The sequence below is a fragment of the Sciurus carolinensis genome, chromosome 14, assembly GCF_902686445.1.
Source record: "Sciurus carolinensis chromosome 14, mSciCar1.2, whole genome shotgun sequence".
NCBI lineage: Eukaryota > Metazoa > Chordata > Mammalia > Rodentia > Sciuridae > Sciurus > Sciurus carolinensis.
In genome coordinates, this window is record NC_062226.1 from 34,327,300 (window position 1) to 34,344,496 (window position 17,197).

Here is a 17,197-nt window from a genome sequence, read left to right on the forward strand (position 1 = left end):
TAGTCACATCTAACCTTCCACAGAAATCCCCAATGCTCCCCCTCCTGGTTTCCTTCCCACGTGGACTATCCCTCCTGGTAGCCTGTGCTGGACACCTTCACCTGGAGTTCTTTGTTTTTAATTATTGACTTAGGAAAATCTAGGGCCCAGTTCCAACATCACCTGCCCTGTGGAGCCTCCCGCCACTAAGAAGTAATCCTGAGCTGCCTGCCTGCTCCACCCGATTTATCACACCTGCCTCCACCACCCTGCGTCCTGAAGGGCAGGATCCCCGCCAGGCTCCCCTGTTGGTGCCAACACAGGGCCTGGGGCTGGACGGTGACTGAGTCACATTTATCGAATTGACTAGAAGTGGGGCTGCCTCCCCTTTTTGTTCTAACGTTCCAAAGCTGTTTGTTCTTGAAATTCAGTGAACAGTAATCTAGGACAGAATCAAAACAGAATTGCCTTGCAGCAGTGAAGGGAAGCTGGATGGTTGCTCATTTCCGCAGCAGTGTGGCCGAACAGGAGAGGCCAGGCAGGGGAAGGTGGAGGGACCCTCGGCTCTCTGCACCCACACTGCCTTCTGATGAGCAGGGGCAGCCTCTCCAGGGCATCGGCTCCTCCTGGCTGGGCAAGGGAAAGTTATGAGAAGCAAGACGAGGGTACTCTGCTGGAAGGATCTGTCATCCCATGGGGCCTGGGTCCCAGCCCCCAGCCAAGGATTCTGGGTTATCTGGAAAGAAGCCACATCATAGAGTCTGGAGATAAGACCAGGTGATAAGCTAATGGAAGCTTAGTCCTGAAAGGGACTGACCAACTTCAGCATCTCCTGGATGGGACACTGAAGCCTAGGGAAGAACAGGAACTAGCCCCAGGTCACACAGGATATCAGAGATGGGGTGGAAGTGGGACATCTAACCTCCAGTCTTTCATTTCTCCTCATGTACCTTGCTCCCTGCACATTAGCAGTGATGATCTGTGAGCTAGTGAAATGCTTTTTGGTTTTGTTTTGGTGGATCACTATTAAGCCAGGGTTGAACAATGACTTTAAAAAAAAAAAAACATGAAATATTCCACTTTTAATTAAAAATATACAAATGGAAATGTACTGAATTCAGTAGCATTCATTATCTACCTTCTTTGTGCAGACATGGACCTGGGTTCCTGGGATACAGTTTGAGGATGAACACCCTGCCTGGTGGGTCCCTAGAAATCCCTTCCTTGTCCCTGCTCATGGTTCCAGCATGGCTTGTCAAAGAACACACTACCACAGAGCCTTCTGCCTCTCAATACTGGGCATCCTGACTCAGAGGCGAACTCCGAGCATCAAACAAACTTCTTCACAGGGCCAGCTATGAAATCAATGATGAAACATCAACAAGTGAGAGGAGTTCTTCTAGTGCTTTATTTCTCAATGAATTCATTCCATGGCGTATGTTCCCCACCGTCCAGAAGCACCACGCTTGACGGAACAGTGGAATGGCCCTTGGAAGACCCAGTTATAGCAGCAGCCCAGTGTCCGTGCCCTGCAGGGCCCTGGTCAAGGTGCTCCAGGAGGCTGCACGTGCCCTGAGTTGGACACCAATATATGACCACAGACAGGATTCACAGGTCTAGGAGTCAAGGTTGGAAACGGGAGTGGCAGCACTCACAGTGTCCCCAGGGGTCCCTGGCAACGTTTTTTGCTTCCTGTTCTCTTGACCTTAGGCTCTGCTTGTCTAGAAGTATCAGGGGCAACGAGAGAAATGCTTTCTCTCACTGGAGGCATGAGGATTCACCGGACAGGAAGGGAAGGCTGCCCCTGGCCACCTGGGCTCCTCCTGCCTGGGAATGAACGGGCTGAGAAGGCAGCCATAGCGCTGGCTGGGGTGGCTGATCCCGACCACCAAGCGGAAATTGTACTACTAGTTCACAGCAGAGGGCACTAAGCCTGAGCTCCGAACAATGGCGGTCTCATTGGCGTCTCTCAGCATCGCCACGCTCTGTGATGAAGGTCAATGGAAAACTCCGACCTCCCACACCAGGAGGACCGTAAGTGGCCGAGACCCTTCAGAATGAAGGTTTTGGTCACCCTGCCAGGTAAGATCTGCAATCAGCTGAGGTGCTTGCTAAAAGCAATAGGATGACAGAATGGGTGGTGGAAGGAGGTTATTTTAAAATACAAGCCACCTTCATCTGAGCAGGAACAAGGACAATAATTGTCATGAATATTTCCTTTGTTTTATGAATGTGTGTATGTAGCAAATATCTTTAGCTCTCCCCTCTCATTTCATTATCATGTAACATAAGCTGTTACTGACTTTACACCATGGTCGGTTTTTTCCTTCCCTCCCAGTACTGGGGATGGAAACCAGGGGCACTTTACCAGTGAGGTATATCTCCAATCCCTTTATTTTTCATTTTGAGACACTCTTGCTAAGATGCCCAGACTGGTCTTGAACTTGCAATCCTGCTGCCTCAGACTCCCAAGCCACTGGGATTATAGGCGTGTGCCACCGTCCCTATCTACGATAGTATTTAAGTATTGTTAAATTTTCCATCATGTTTAGGTTACAGGATTTGGAGGAGAGTCAACAGCATTCAAGGACTTCACTGCCCCTTCTGGGGAGTAGGTTCATGTGTTTCCTGTACAGAGTGGATGTATCATGTTAGGCAGGAGTACAACCTTGATACTGCCTTTATTTGGGAATTAGTTATGGTTCAAAGAGATGCCTGTGGATGCCAAGCTGACAAGAGGTGGACTTGTGGTGCTTGAATTTATGAGCCAACTTGACAGGGTCACAGTTCCCAGACACTTGGTCGAAACTTATTCTGGTCGCATCTGAGAGTGAGTCTGGATGAGACTAACATTCGCATCTGAAGACAGAGGAGAGCAGCTTGCCCACCCTGGGTGGGCCCCATCCAATCTGTCCATAGCCCAAACAGAACAAAGAAGCCAACCCTCCTGCGAGGTGGGGTGTTTCCTCCTGCCTGACTGCCTTGAGTTGGGGCACTCATTTCTGCCCTTGAACTCAAACTGAAACATCGTCTCTTCCTGGGCCTTCCGCCCACCAGCATTGAGACCACAGCTGTACCCCAACTCTCCGAGTCTCCAGCTTCCTACTGCAGATCTTGAGTTCTGTCAACCTCCAAAGTCATTTCACCAACGGCTTATAAAACTTCTATTTACCTATCTGTGTCTACATCTATCCCATTGGATGGATTCTTCTGGAGAACTCCAGAACAACACTTTTTTAAAAACTGTGCAATGACATCATTCTTCAGGGACACTGCCATTTAAGGAGAGAGCAACAGCAGTGGGGAAGCACACACCTGCCCACCCCAGTGCTGAGGGCCACTGTCCCTGACCTGGGACAGCGCGTTCCCCTTAGTGCCCACTCACGTCAGGGTCCAGCTCGTCCAGCTCGTTTTCCAGCGTCCTGAGCTCTTCCTCTGTGAGGGCTCCAAGGATTTCATCTTCGTCCAGGTCTCGGTACTTTTCTAGCTCTCGTCTGTAGGACATGGCGTGGAGGGACTTATCTTTGTCGTCTGAGTTTCTGTGTTGATCTGTGACCTACTGGAAAGAGAGAAATCTTAGAAAGACCCTCCTCAGCTTTGTTCTCAAGTGAAAGGACCTTTGTCATTCACATGTGGCCCGGGCATGTTTCAGAATTGCCAGGGTAATAACTGCTGTGCTGGGGTACTGCTCTTTGTTTTTTTGGCCTAATTCGCTAAGAAACTGAACAAGGTAGAGGTCCGAGGGCTGTGTCTGAATGGGTTCAGGTTGGTTGTAACTGGCAAGGCTACCGATGGTGAGCAAATGGGTGACTAAAATGGCTTTGGAGGGCTTGACAACCATTTTATTCTTCAAATAGTTCACATGCTTTTCTGGACAACCCTCCCCCTCCCCCCACCCCCAGGCCCCAGTGGGAATCATGCTGGCAACTCAACCAGGACTGCATTTTAAAGGAAAAGGGTGTCAGTGGTTAATCGAAGACCTACTGTGTGCAACCCTTCACCTACCACAACTCAATCAATCCTGACAAAATGTAGCCTCTACAGTGAGAACTGACTTTACCTATCAAGCGCCAAGCCATGTGTTGAACACTTCACCAGCATTTTCAAATTTAACCCCTGAGGTAGGTATGTACCGTCACTTTCAGAGATGAGGACATTGACTTAGGTGAAGTGAGTCACCCACGTCACACGACCACAATTTTTTCCAGCCTGCATTGTCTCACAGAACATTTTTGAAAGAATCACTCTGTCTAGTCTGGACCCCTCATTTCACTCTTGAGGGAGTTGGTCCAAAGGGAAGAAGTGATTTGCTCATGGAACCAGGGGGACCAGGGTCACACCTGCCATTCCAGACTGCTCCCTCACTGGAGAGGGCTGCCGTTGGGACCCTGTGTCTGCTACTTTCCATAGCCATGACATCCCCTTCCCTGTGAACTCATTCCAGTTTCTCGGCATATTCTGCAAGTCAGGTTTTTAAATTAAAACCATTTTATCCATGAATAAATGGAGGGATGGCCTGGCGCCTGACTTGGGACCCTTGACGTCAGCACATGAGGGCTCCCCACCGAACCACACAGTCTCTCACCTAACCCAGGGTGACAATGGGACCTTGAGTCTTTCTATCCATCGGTTGACAAAAATTGTCCAGGACCTGAGACGCCTAGTTTGCACTTCACCTCCTGGAGAAGACTTGGTGACCCTCACAAACCCAAGTTCATCATGGCCCAGCACTGGGCCGGTGCCTCTCTGTGCGACTCCTGTGAATGTCGACCACTTGGCTTCCCACAAGCAGGATCTGGGTTTGCATGTTTCCTTCTCCTGGGGCCCCGCCCTGGAAGTTTCTCACAGAAATGAACCCAATTCCAGCTCCCTATCTGCCTTTGTTGACCAGTTAGCCCTGAGGAGGCTCTGGGCTCTCCTCCTGGAAAAGGTGTAGCTGCTGCAGAGCTGCTGTAGCTCTGCGCATGTGTCTCTTTCTACCTGTCCTTCAGCCTACCTGATCTGTGACCAGCCTTCTCTCCTGATGGGCAGGTGGGGGATGCAACAGCTTGGAAGTTCCTTAAAAACCTTGGGACAGAATGCAGTCCTGTGTGCGGCGTCAGTGCAGCGGGTTGAACTGTGTCCCCTCCAGATTAATATGTGGCATTCCTAACCCCCGGGACCTCAGTAACTCAGCAGCACAAGGAAAGATGGGGCCTTACTTGGAATGTGACCCTTATAGGGTCTTTGTTGATAAAATTAATCAGGTTTAGGCAAGGTCGAACCTGAGTAGGATGGGCCCCTAATCCAATGTGACTGGTGTCCTAATAGAAAGGGGAAATTTGGCCAGAGGCATACACATAAGAGGGACATTATGTGACCCTGCAGAGTCAGGAGACTGTTTCTACCAGCCAAGCCGAGCCAAGACTACCAGCAAACACCAGAACTGGGGGAGAAGGTTTGCACTGGTTCTTCTTCACAGTCCTCAAAAGAAACCATTTCTGCTCACACCTTGACCTTGGATTTCTAACCTCCACTTCAAGACAACGAATCCCTATTGTTGGAGCCACTGGGCATGTGGTGCTTTGTTCCAGAAGCCCTAGCACACTTATATAATTGCTATCACCATCTTCACAGCAGTTTTTTCCAGACCCTCCACGCAAATAAACAAACAAACAAAACCTATGACTCATCGGTGAAGTAAGGAATGGAATTTTCCATAGGAGAGAAAAGTGAAACCAAGACAAGAGTACCACCCCATCTAAAACCTAGAATTAGTTGTTAATCGAAAGCAATTACAGCAACTTAAAATAAACTAAAACCAAAGTTGAGTTTAGTTTTAGTTTAGAGGAGAAAGTACATTTTATTAGCGCAAGTCTGTACGTGTGTGGGCACGTTTGCAGAACTGAGGACGTGACAGCTGGTTTGATAAGGAGGACTTCCTCCCCAAATACAGAAACCCCAGTACCATCCTCTTCTCTAAGAATGGCTCAGCCTGGACTGACGTCTTCCTTTGACCAGACCCCAAGAATGCAGTGTTCAGACCATAAATGGGCCCCCCCTTGATTCATTTCCATTCTCTTCCAAAGAAAGCACAGCTGTCTGACAATGCTCTGGTATAGATGAAAAACCCTCCTCAAGGCCCTTGGAGAACAACCTAATTTGGATTTTCCTAAGTGAAGCCAGGAGAGAAGAAGGATCCATGATCTCTATCCTAAGACCAAGAGGGACCTTAATGAAGGGTTCAGAGGTTTCCAGAGCCAACTCACAAAGATGTTCAGAGTGACCTCCATAGCACCCCATGGGCTACAAAACACAATTTTTGAGTGGTTTGTTTCCCAAAGGTTCTTGTGCTGGAAGCTTGGTCCCCATTGTGGTGGTGGTGAGGTGGTAGAACCTTTAAAAGGTGGGGCCTAGCGGGAGGTCAGTAGGTCATGGAAGGTGTTGCCCTTTGCAGGGGTTAATGCTGGTCTTGGGCAATGGGTTAGTTCTTGCCAGAAGGAGTTGTTATAAAAAGAGCAAGACTGGCCCCTCCTCACTCTCTAGTTTTCTGTCCTGCCATGTGATTTCTTCCTCTCATATACACTCCTACCATGGTGTCATATGTCATGTTGTGATGTGGCCAGGAGGGCCCTCACCAGAGGCCGAACAGATGAGGCTGCCTGATCTAGGATTTTCAGCCTCCAAAACTGAGCTAAAGTACTCAGCCTCAGGTATTTTGTTCTAGCAACAGAAAATAGACTAAGACCGTGCTTGAACAGGTTTTAGGTTGTGTCAAGTTCTCCAAGATCAAGACTTTAGGACTTCTCAAGTTTTCTTGTACTACTATGCAATGGATGTCTCCAAGAGGATTAGGTTGCAAAGAGAATTCCCCAATCCTTTTGGCATGTCACCATGTCTCTAAGAAACTGCTCCCCACATTGGAATCTCATGAAACAAAGTTTGGAAAAAATAGTTACCTCTGGGACACGCCAGGGAACCACTTAGAACCACACAAGAAGGGATATTATAGGGACAGGGTATAGTTCCAGGGAAGCCAAACGGTTCGAGGACCCGGGAGCTTCCTATGCTTGTTATCTTTGCCAGTTGACTTGTTTTCTAGATGACTTGCAATAGAACCTTAGATAAAGAATCATAGATGGACCCTTGGGAATGAGTGAGCCAAGACAAGGAAACAGGGAGAGAGAAATCCATATGAAAGCCAGCTTGGGCAGAAGGAACAGGGGAAGGAGCCAGAAGAGCGAAGCAAGTGGCAGCTGTGTGGTCTGCTGGAGGAGGGATGTGGGGCTGGGCGGCAGGCCACCCCCAGAGATGCCACACCCAGGGGTGCAATCATCAAATTCCTGAGTCTCCTCTTATCGCACCCAAAAGAGTTAGTATCCCACTTACACACCCCAAAGTGCGGTTGAACTCAAAATCCCTCTTTCATGGGATTCAAAAGGCCCTTTCTAATGTCAAGTGTCCTGTGAATCTTAGAGAGCGATGAGGCACTCCATTAAATAAGCTGAGAAGGACTGAGAACTCCTAAGGTAAACGATGAAGCTGCCGGCTTCCAGCCACCCTCATCCACTTGGCTCCCGGCAATGCGTTCTGGAAAGCAGGATTCTCCTCCTGTGGTCGGTGGCCTGGAGAACTGGAGGCAAGGAGGAGATGGGGTGGGAGGGAAGAGAGACTAGTGTGTTCCTAGAGCCCGCTGCAAGCCCCGTCTTAAAATATGACTTGGAAGAGAATGCATTTTAGAGCCATTAATTCAAGGCCTGTTTCCTCATAAAAGAGGTGTCAGGGATGGAACCCAGATCTGAGGTTCCCAGGACTTTGGTTACTGTGCTAGTTGTGATGGTAACTCCCTGGGTGACCCTCACTAAGTTCTTGTCCTCCTCTGGGCCTCCAATTCTAAAATGGACAGAACTGGATTGCACGGGTAGTTCCCTGCAGGGATCCGGAGGCGATTTCTCAAAGGTCTCTTAAACACAATCCCAAATAAACACCTCTTATTTGGGATTGTGTTTAAGATTTCTCTTGAACAAAGGACTGTGCAGCTCAAATAAAAAGTTGAAAAGTCACTGGGCTGATTTCTTGGTCTGCATAGTGTCAGAATAACAGTGCTCACTCCATAGGATGTGTACGGATTCAGTGTTGACAGCAGGTGGTGGTAGGGCCTGCGGCTGGGACACAGTCCACCTGGGCTCAAAAAGTGCCAGTCATTATAATGATGCTGCTGCTGCGGCAGCACTTTCCACCTCTCTCCCACCTTCCCCTCCACCACACTGTCATTGGACTGACAGGGAAGGAAGTTACTTGTTTTCATGACCCCAGGGTCTGGCCTGTGTCTGGCCCAGAGGTACAGGAAACACACACACCTAGGTTCTGGTGTATGGTCCTTGGGACCTTGGCAAACCCCTGGCCTTCTCAGATCCTATTTGCCATCTTTAACATGGACCAACTGGACCAGGCCTGGGGGTGGGGGATGGGAATCCCAGAGGGGAGGGACAAACAGGAAGGGTGTGATGAAGCAGTAGGAACTCCCAGCATGTCCCTCTGGAGCCAAAACAGCTCCTCTGTCACCTGCTTTATAAACTGGGTCCTGAGTAGGAGTTCCTGAGAAAAAGAAAAGGGCAGTTAGGTAAATTTTAAAATGTGATTAAGTGAAACTTAAGTCCTCCAAATCTGGTGACTATCTTACACCTACAGCCCATCCAGCCATCCCTGCATCTCCAGGGCAGAAGTCTCAGGCCTTGGCTAAATATAAAAAAGAGAATTTACAAGCCGTGCCGGGAAATAAAACTTGGCAGGTTGGACAGTAAAAATGAGTGGGTCAAGGGCTGCGGCCATCCATCTGGGCAGCCACAGACGTGAAGGCTCCGAGAAGCAGCTGCTCCTGGTGCAGAGAGCTCGGTGTCCCCCGGGGAGGCCAGCCCATTCACTTCTGCCTGTGTGGGGACACTTTGGGAGGAATCACTTAAGCGTCTTGATTTAGGGACTGCACTTCCCCAGGCTCAGGAAGAGCTGAGTCACAAGTTCAAAAAGAATTTGTTCCGGTTATACCATCTTCTTATTTCAGCCAGGAACATCTTGAAGATGAGCAAAGCAAGGTGGGGGCCACACTCGGTCCTTCAGAGCCAAACCCTCGCGCCTTGGTCTCTCAGCGGGAACACACTTTGGCTAAAGCGATTTCATGTCACAATCCCTCATCACTAAATCCTGCCTCCCAGGACTATGCTGTCTGTCCCCCTCTCCTTAGCATCACTTTCTTTAGCTTCTGAGAGTGCTGGTAATGTCTCTTGTCCCTCCCTAGAGAGTTGTCTCAAAAAGGGTCCTGGCTCAGGCAGTCTGACTGTTATCACAGGACACCCCTCTGCTCTCAGCTGATTGGACAGAGTGGGTGCCTGACTCAAGAGCAGCCAAGTGATTGGTTGGTCAATGGTCAATGACCTATGAAGTGTCCTAGGACAAGAGGGGGGGTGGCAGAGAGGGGTGGAGAAGGAGAAGGGAGAGGAGAGGGGAGGGGGAGAAGAGGGGAGGGGGAGGAGAGGGGGAAGGGGGGAAGAGGAGGGGACAAAGTGAGTTGGGCCAGGAGCTCCTTCATTTGAATGTGTATTAGTGTCTGGGCGCCCTAACAAAGTTCCACAAACTGAGTGGCTTAACGCTCAATTCTGGAGGCTGGAGGTGGGAGCTGTAGGTGGCTGAGGACAGGGAGCCCTTCTGAGGGTTCAGAGGGGGAGTCTGCTCCAGGCCTCTTCCCTCCCTCTGGTAGCCTCAGACCTGTGCTAGGCATCTGTGTCTTCTGTCCTATTGCCTCTGTAGGTGTCTGCATTTCCCCTTTTTATTTTGCACTGGGGACACCTAGTGACTTAATCTTTTGCAGAGACCCTGTTTCCAAGTAAGGTCCCATTCATGGGTACATCTTGGTGGGATGGGGGCACAATTCAAGCCCTAACAAGCCTTGACCTGGGACACAAAGAGAGACTGGGCCAGGTAGGTGGCAGGGGAACCTGGGGGGAGGGTGCACAAAGAGAAGCTGGAGTGAGCGCGTGGCCACTGAGCGTGTGGACACTGAGGCTGTGCTGGACGTGCCTGGTGATGTGGCAAGGGGGCGGGGGCCTCATGAGAGGGACAGTTCATGCAACCTGAGAGAGGCAGAAGGCTGGGCCCCACAGGCACCCGGCCCCTGTTCCCTCAGGCCTGGACGGCCCTGGCTTAAGTGGGGTTCCCACAGACCCCTGTCCACACAGTCCCCACGCCGTCCTTGCAGTACGGAGACACCTTGAAAGAGTCCCCGTTTCCTTGCAGCTGAACAAGAAGGCGAGCTCAAACTCAAGGCTTCCTCTTCCTTTGAGGCCCTGCCTCCTGCCTCTTGGACAATCCCCTGCTCCCAGTGATAAGGCAGTGATGACCATCAGGTGGCCTCTCGCTAGTTGAGCCCCCTTCCTGGATCATGGCTTTCTGCCCATGGCTAGCCCTGGGTCACCTGTCCCCATCTCCACATCTGCTTCTGGTACCTCTGGCACCTGTCAGTCACCTAGGTCAACCACCTGGGCGTCAGCCTCGACGCCTTCTGCCTCCCGCCTCTGTCAATCCCTATGCCTAACAGTCTCTCTCTCCTCTCTCTCTCTCTCTTTGTAAATTGTGGCAAAAACACAGGTCGTGTAGAATTTTTACCTGGTTTGCTTTGGGGCCGGAGACAGCCCCCGCCTGTGCATGGTAAGCCTGTCCTCTACTTCTGCGCTCCCCACACTCCGCCCGGCCTCGGCCATGTTTAACGTGTAGTGCAGTGTGAAATACTCTCTCCTTGTTGTGTGACCATCACACTGGCCGCTCTGGAATTCTTTCCTCTATACCACCTGAAATTCCGTCCCATTAAACACTCAGGCCCACTCCTGCTCTGCCCTGCCCCCAGTACCTGTGTCCCCTTCTCTGTCTCCGTGAACTTGAGGACTCCGCGTCTCTGGGGCTCGCAGGAGTAGAATCATACCCCGTGACTCCGTGTGGCTGGAATCCTCCTCCTTCAACATCCTGTTATCTGTCCCTCCTCTCCCTTCTCGCGGCACTTGCCCCTTACTGTCTCAGTTATCCAGCAGCCCCCGGCCTGCCGCTCTACTTCAGTTCTCCTCCCTTCCTGGTCACATTCAACCCAGCCTCCAAATGATCTTGGTGAAAGTCACTCCTATGCTGCTCCCCAGCTGCAAACCGCCCCTAGCAGCTCCCCATTAGGGCAGATTGACAGCACACTCCCACCTACGGTCTGAGGCCTGGTGGCCTCTGGGGCCTCCCAGCAATCCCACTGCAGACCTTCCCCTTCGGACTATACAAACCACCTGTCCCAGAGTATCCCTGAAATTCCAGCCCTAGGCTGGGCTGATGCTGGTCTGCAGCCTGGAATGTTCTCTCCCCACCCCTGTGCCCTCCAAGCCTTAAGAAGCCCTCAAAATGCCTTCCTTCCCTCCACACAGGCTCCCAGCCCTTCTCCTGGCACAGCCTCCGTGGGTGGCCATACAGAAGCAGCACTACCTCTGCATAGTGCAAGAGACTGTGGTTCCCTCCTCTCTCTGTGCCCCCAAGTGGGGCCCAGGAGAGGGCACCTGTCTACTTCAGTGCCCAGCCCTGGTCTGCCTCAGAAGAAAGATGCGATTTCCCGCAAACTAAACTGACTGTCAGTTAGGGAACAGAGGGGACAAAGAAATCCTACCCCAGGCCAGCAGACCAGCAAGGGAAGAGAGTCAGCCAGCACTGGACTGGGTGTGTAAGGGGTAGACAGGTGGGCAAGGGAAGTTTGGCGTTACTTCCTCAGTGTTTAGGGTTGAGGTCAAGGTCATACAACATGATTTGGTATTTATACAAATAGCCATCCCTCCCACGTGCAGAGCTTTGCAGCTTATAAAAACAACCACTTTTACAGCTGCAGTTTCTGGCCCCTGGGTGTGTTGTCACCCCTGATGGGGTCCAGACAGAAGAGAGGAGCTGGGGAGAAGAGAGGCATGGATAGAGAGCTGGATGAGGGGACCAGGCTTTCTGGACCACCAGGGTCCAAGTCCCCGGTCTTCTTGCTTCCCCAAGGAGCTCCTACACAGTGGCCCAGCTTCTCACCTGCTGGCAGCAGGACTTCCCCAGGCAGGACTGGCCACAGAATTTGCTGAGTGTAGTGCAAAATGAAACCATGGGGCCCTTTGTTCAAAAGGCAGTAAAAAAGGGCCATGAAAGATACTGAAATATGAGGTTGGTTCTTTTATTTTCTCTCAATCAATCATAGTGTTTTTTATTTACAATTTAATGCTGCTATCCACACAGGTGTCTGTGACTCAGAGCATGCAGGAGAAGCCACTAGTGCCCGTCTCCCCCTCCTGCAGATGCAGGATGGACACAGGCTGCCCTGGGGCAGGGGTGTCAGTCCAGGTATGTTCCCTTCCCTCTGTCACTGCCTCAGCACAGTCCTTCATCCACCTGTCTCAGGTCCTGTGTGTCCTGGACCAGATGTCGCAATGCAATGAGTCATCCCTAAAGCTTTGCGACCTCTGGGCCAAGACACTGGGGACCTGGAAGGGGTGCTGAGAGGCTTGCCCTGCAAGGTTTCCAGCTGAATACACATGAGAGGCATGCACAGGGCTGCGGTGGCAGCTGGACAAGAGTGGGGAGGGCCAAGGGTCCAGTGACAGGGGAGCTGGAGCCCAAGAACCCATGCCAGGCAGCAGAGAGGCAGCAGGAGGAGGTGTCCATGCGAGCCTGGTGAATGCCCTATTGTCCACTGGGGCTTCCACGTAAAAATTCAAGTTCAGCTGGGTACAGTGGTGGCCCGCCTGTAATCCCAGCAGCTCAGGAGGCTGAGGCAGGAGGATGGTGAGTTCAAAGCCAGCCTCGGCAAAAGCCAGGCACTAAGCAACTCAGTGAGACCCTGTCTAAACAAAATACAGAATAGAGCTGGGGATGTGGCTCAGTGATTGAGTGCCCCTGAGTTCAATCCCTGGTAACTCCTGCACCCCCTCACACACAAAAGGACTGGGGATGTGGCTCAGTGGTTAAGCTCCCTGTTATCAAAAAAAAAAAAAAATCAACTTCAAAGATAAAAGTATTAATAATTCCAAGACATTGACTATTTCATTCAACCAAGTACAGGTCCTTCTGAGAGCAGGGTTCTGTGCACCTGCACAGGTGCGCAATCTGTTCCTGACCTAGACACACACCTGAAGGTCCCAGGGCCAGACTCAGTGTTGCACCTGGGACGAGTTCTCCCTAGTGACTTCCAACCCATTAGAATATCCAGTTCCTGAGGGCATTAGAAAGCTGCACCAATGCACCTTGGCAGAAGGAGCCCTGGATAGGACTCGGGGTCCTGCTTACAAAACCCAACTTGGGTTGAAGACTGGATGTGTGATCTTGAGCCAGTTGCTGTACTTCTCTGGATTTTAGTTTCCAAAAGCTAATTCACGGGTGAGTATCATCCACCAGGTACAGGGTATTGGGTTGTTGTGGGAGAGACAGAAATTGAAAAGAGAGCTCCCAGCAATCAGGAGACTGGCAATGAAGCTGGGGAGATAAGAATCTCTGGCACGGTGTCACATGTGCCGTTTCTCCATCCACCACGCTTGGAGGAGGAGGGGGCCATGTGCTGAGCCGGTAGCCCCTCTTTACAGACACCTCGTCTTGGGCCAGCCTGGTTCCTGATGAGCCTGGGCCTAGGGATGGGGGCTCCCACAGACCTGCAACACGATCCCCGCCCTGCCTCTGGTGGATGCTTTTGCCCAGGGCAGGTGTGACTGCACTGAATGCTGTCCTCAGGGGACGCGAGATATCAGATGGGCAGCTCAGCTCTCCACTCTCTTTCCCCTTCCCATAGTCCCCCGATGTCTCGGGCCTAACAAGCCACCTGCAAGCCCAGGATGGGTGGACATGGCTGGGCAGCCACGAGGAAGATGTGGGATTCTCAGTGACCATCCACCCAACATAAATCAGTAGGGTGCTGTGTTGGCCCCAAAACTGCAGTGAGATCTCAGCTGCACTAATGAAAGCAGGGTCACAAACAAGGGCAATGATGACTCGGTTTTGTGCAAGAGCTCAACTCTGGGCCTCTCCTCTTTTGTTGGGGAGGGATTTTGTTTTCTTTTTTCACAAAGCATAGGTTCTATACAATCTAGTACAAATCTTCAGTGTGAAACTCACCACAATTTCCCCTATATATATGCATGCACTTATGGAAACACTCAGACGAGATACAGGGCATTTCTGACCCCAGAAGACTTTCTTATACCTGCTCCCAGTCAATCTCCCTCAAAGGTAATATGCTTTTGATCTTCAAAATCACAGATAAGCTTTGATTGTTTTTGAACATCATATAAATTGAAACACAATGGTATGTCCTTGGGCTTGGCTTCTTTCACCCAAGCCTATGTCTGTGAGATTCATCTATGCTGTTGTGTGTAACAATGGTTTGTTCTTTTTCACTCTTTGTAGTATTCCACTATATGAAGTGTACCATAATTGATGTATTTACTGTCAATGAACATTTCGGTTATTTCCAATATTTGGAAACTAGAAATAGTGTTATGAACATGTTTTTCAGTAGAAATAACCACTTTTTCTTGACTTTGTACCCAGACAAAGGATTTGCTAGGCCATAGAGTAGGCATATATTTAATTTCAGTAGATATTGTCAGTTTCCTACAGTAATGGTACAATTTTATATTCCTACCAGCAATGTGTGAGAGTTCCACTTGCTCCATATCCTTGCCAACTCTTGCTCTTGTCAGTACTTTTCAGTTTAGCCATTCTGGTGGAAGGTAGGGCATCTCATTGTTTCTCTGATGATTAAGGATGCTGAGCATATTTCATATGCTGCTGGCCATGTAGGTGACTTCTTCAGTACATGCAGCCTTCTCTTGGGTAGTGCTGACTGATACAGAGAAGGTGAGCAGGGTGTCACGTGTAGAAGCTGAAGGAGGAACATGGTTGCACTCTGTAACCCTCTACTGGATTGACCCCGGGGGAAGAGAGAACTGAAATGGTCTGGTTCCCCAGAGGGCCCAAGACATGGATTCACTGAGATCACCAAGACATAGATTTCTGATCACCATAAGGAAGTTTCTAACAATAATAGGGACACACTAGACTGACTTATGAGGTAGGGAGCAACTGTCACCATGGGCTGTGAGAAGATGACAGAGCACTAGATGACGTCTTCCAGAGAGGGCAGGTGCCTCAGCTGATGTTGGCTGTTGGGGAGTTGACAAGATGAGATTTAAGGCCCTGTAAGGCCTGGTTCTATTACAGAAGACACATTCTGTGTAATGCACGGAGGAGGCTCAGCTCTTGTTAAAAGACTTGTTTTCTGGCTTGCCTGCCTTTATTTTCTCTGACTGAGCTCATTTCTCTTAGTCATACAGGAAAGTACCTTCTAAAAAAGCAGGGACACTAAACATAGTGTTTGACTCTGTCAATTTTTGCAGCTGCTGTGAGCCCCATCCCAGGGCACAGTGAGCTTCGGAGGTCTACACGGGTCAGTTGTTAAATGGCTTAACTTAGAAAGGTGTGTGTGTGTGTGTACGCATGGGCATGCAACGCATATCTTTGTTTTGCATCTCTTGGGGTCATCACAGTGTCTGAGTCACCACATGGGTCATTGTAAGCAACAGAGTTCCAGGGAAGGATTCTGAAAGCATCTCCCTGTGCCAGCTCCCTGCCCACCTGCTCCTCTCTGTGGCTCCTTCCCCCACCTCTCTGCAACTTCCCTCATTCACCCCTGGCTCTCCTGGGCTCAGCCCCTTCTGTTTCATCTTCCTCTACACCAATTCTAGAGAGTTCCAGGGAGCCAAAATCGTAGCACAAAGGGGAGAGGCCACCAGAGCTCATTGGCAGCTACTGCATGGTCCTACTGTACCCATCTCCTCGAGGACCAGAAGCTGCTTGAGGGCAAGCATCTCAGGAGAGGTGGGTCCCGGGAGACTACACAAAGCCCTGCATCTCTCAGCTGCTGCTGAATGAATGAACAAAAGAAAAGAAGAAAGAATGAATGGATAGCATTATTACTGGATTTGACAGTCACAATCTAGAAAGCACTGGTAGAATAAACGTGAACTTGTGGAAAATCTTGTGGACCTCACTTCTAGTCTCATTCTTTGTTTTAGAAATGCAAACTTTGTCACATTAACCCACAGCAGGTGGTAACAAAAGGTAGTGCTTTACGAATCACACTTGTATATCTTCCCAAAAACCAATATGAAAATTAGCACAAACAATGGCAAAAAGGCAAATAGCCAATTGGGGGAAAATGTATCTGCTGCACATCAAAAAAGAGGCTAATTTGTGTAATAGAGAGTTCTTACAACAGCAAACAATAAAAATCGAACAGCCCAGGAAGACGTGGGAAGAGGAAAGGTATAGGTGATTCACATAAAAAAGTTCAAATGGCTAATAGACATATGAATAAATAACAAACCTCACTCAGAATCATAGAAAAGCAAATTGAGAAACAAAGTATCAGCACTCCTGGATCAGAATGACGAAGATGAATTGGCATGGGACTTGCCAGTGTTCACAAGCCGGGGGGAGGTCTGTGGTCTCACCCGGACGGGAGCACATGTGGGTGGAGCCTCTTCACAGCAAGTGAAGCCATATCCATCCAGGTCCCCACACCCATTGACCCAGTGATTCCACTTCTAGGAATTTAGACTACCAGTATTGAACAAAGACGTATGTGCGAGCTGTCTGGTACCATCTACATCAGCAAGGAACCTGGGAACCCGACAGAAGTTCATCACCAGGATACAAGCAATGGAATATCCTTCACACCCTCCCTCCGGTTGGGTTGCCCGTTATGTCACTGCACATTTTTACGGCAAGCACTATGCCAAACTTCCTGCATGCCAGGCACTGTGCTTAGCTTTGTATGTAGATTATTTCATGCAATCTTTTTCTGTTGTTGCTGTTACTGGAGATTGAACTCAAGGGTGCTTAACCACTGAGTCACATCCCCAGCCCTTTTCATTTTTTATTTAGAGACAGGGTCTCACTAGGTTGCTTACGGCCTCCCCAAATTGCTGAGGCTGGCTTTGAACTTTGGATCCTCCTGTCTCAGCCTCCTGAGCCACTAGGATTACAGGCATGTGCCACCACACCTGGCTATTTCATGCAATCTTAATAACTCAGTAAAGTAGGTACTTTTTATCATTCCTATTTTACAGATGAAGAAATTTCAGTGAAGGGAAGTGAAGTAACTCAACTCTTGCCAGTTTCCAGGGCTGTCATAACAAAT

General features: G+C 49.8%; 1 protein-coding gene across 3 annotated transcripts in view; it reads right to left on the minus strand.

Moving 5' to 3' along the window:
* Window positions 1–17,197, minus strand: part of Tmod1 (tropomodulin 1) — a 78,847-nt gene that overhangs the window by 54,804 nt on the left and 6,846 nt on the right. The window contains exons 1-2 of one of the 3 annotated variants that reach the window (XM_047524352.1): window positions 14,639–14,759; window positions 3,365–3,538 (exon numbers count right to left, since the gene is read on the minus strand). In XM_047524352.1, the coding sequence (XP_047380308.1) occupies window positions 3,365–3,484 (120 nt within the window). In that variant the 5' untranslated portion in view covers window positions 3,485–3,538; window positions 14,639–14,759. Of the gene's footprint in view, window positions 1–3,364; window positions 3,539–14,638; window positions 14,760–17,197 lie in introns of those variants that run through there. The other 2 variants (XM_047524349.1, XM_047524351.1) reach the window with 2 other exon arrangements.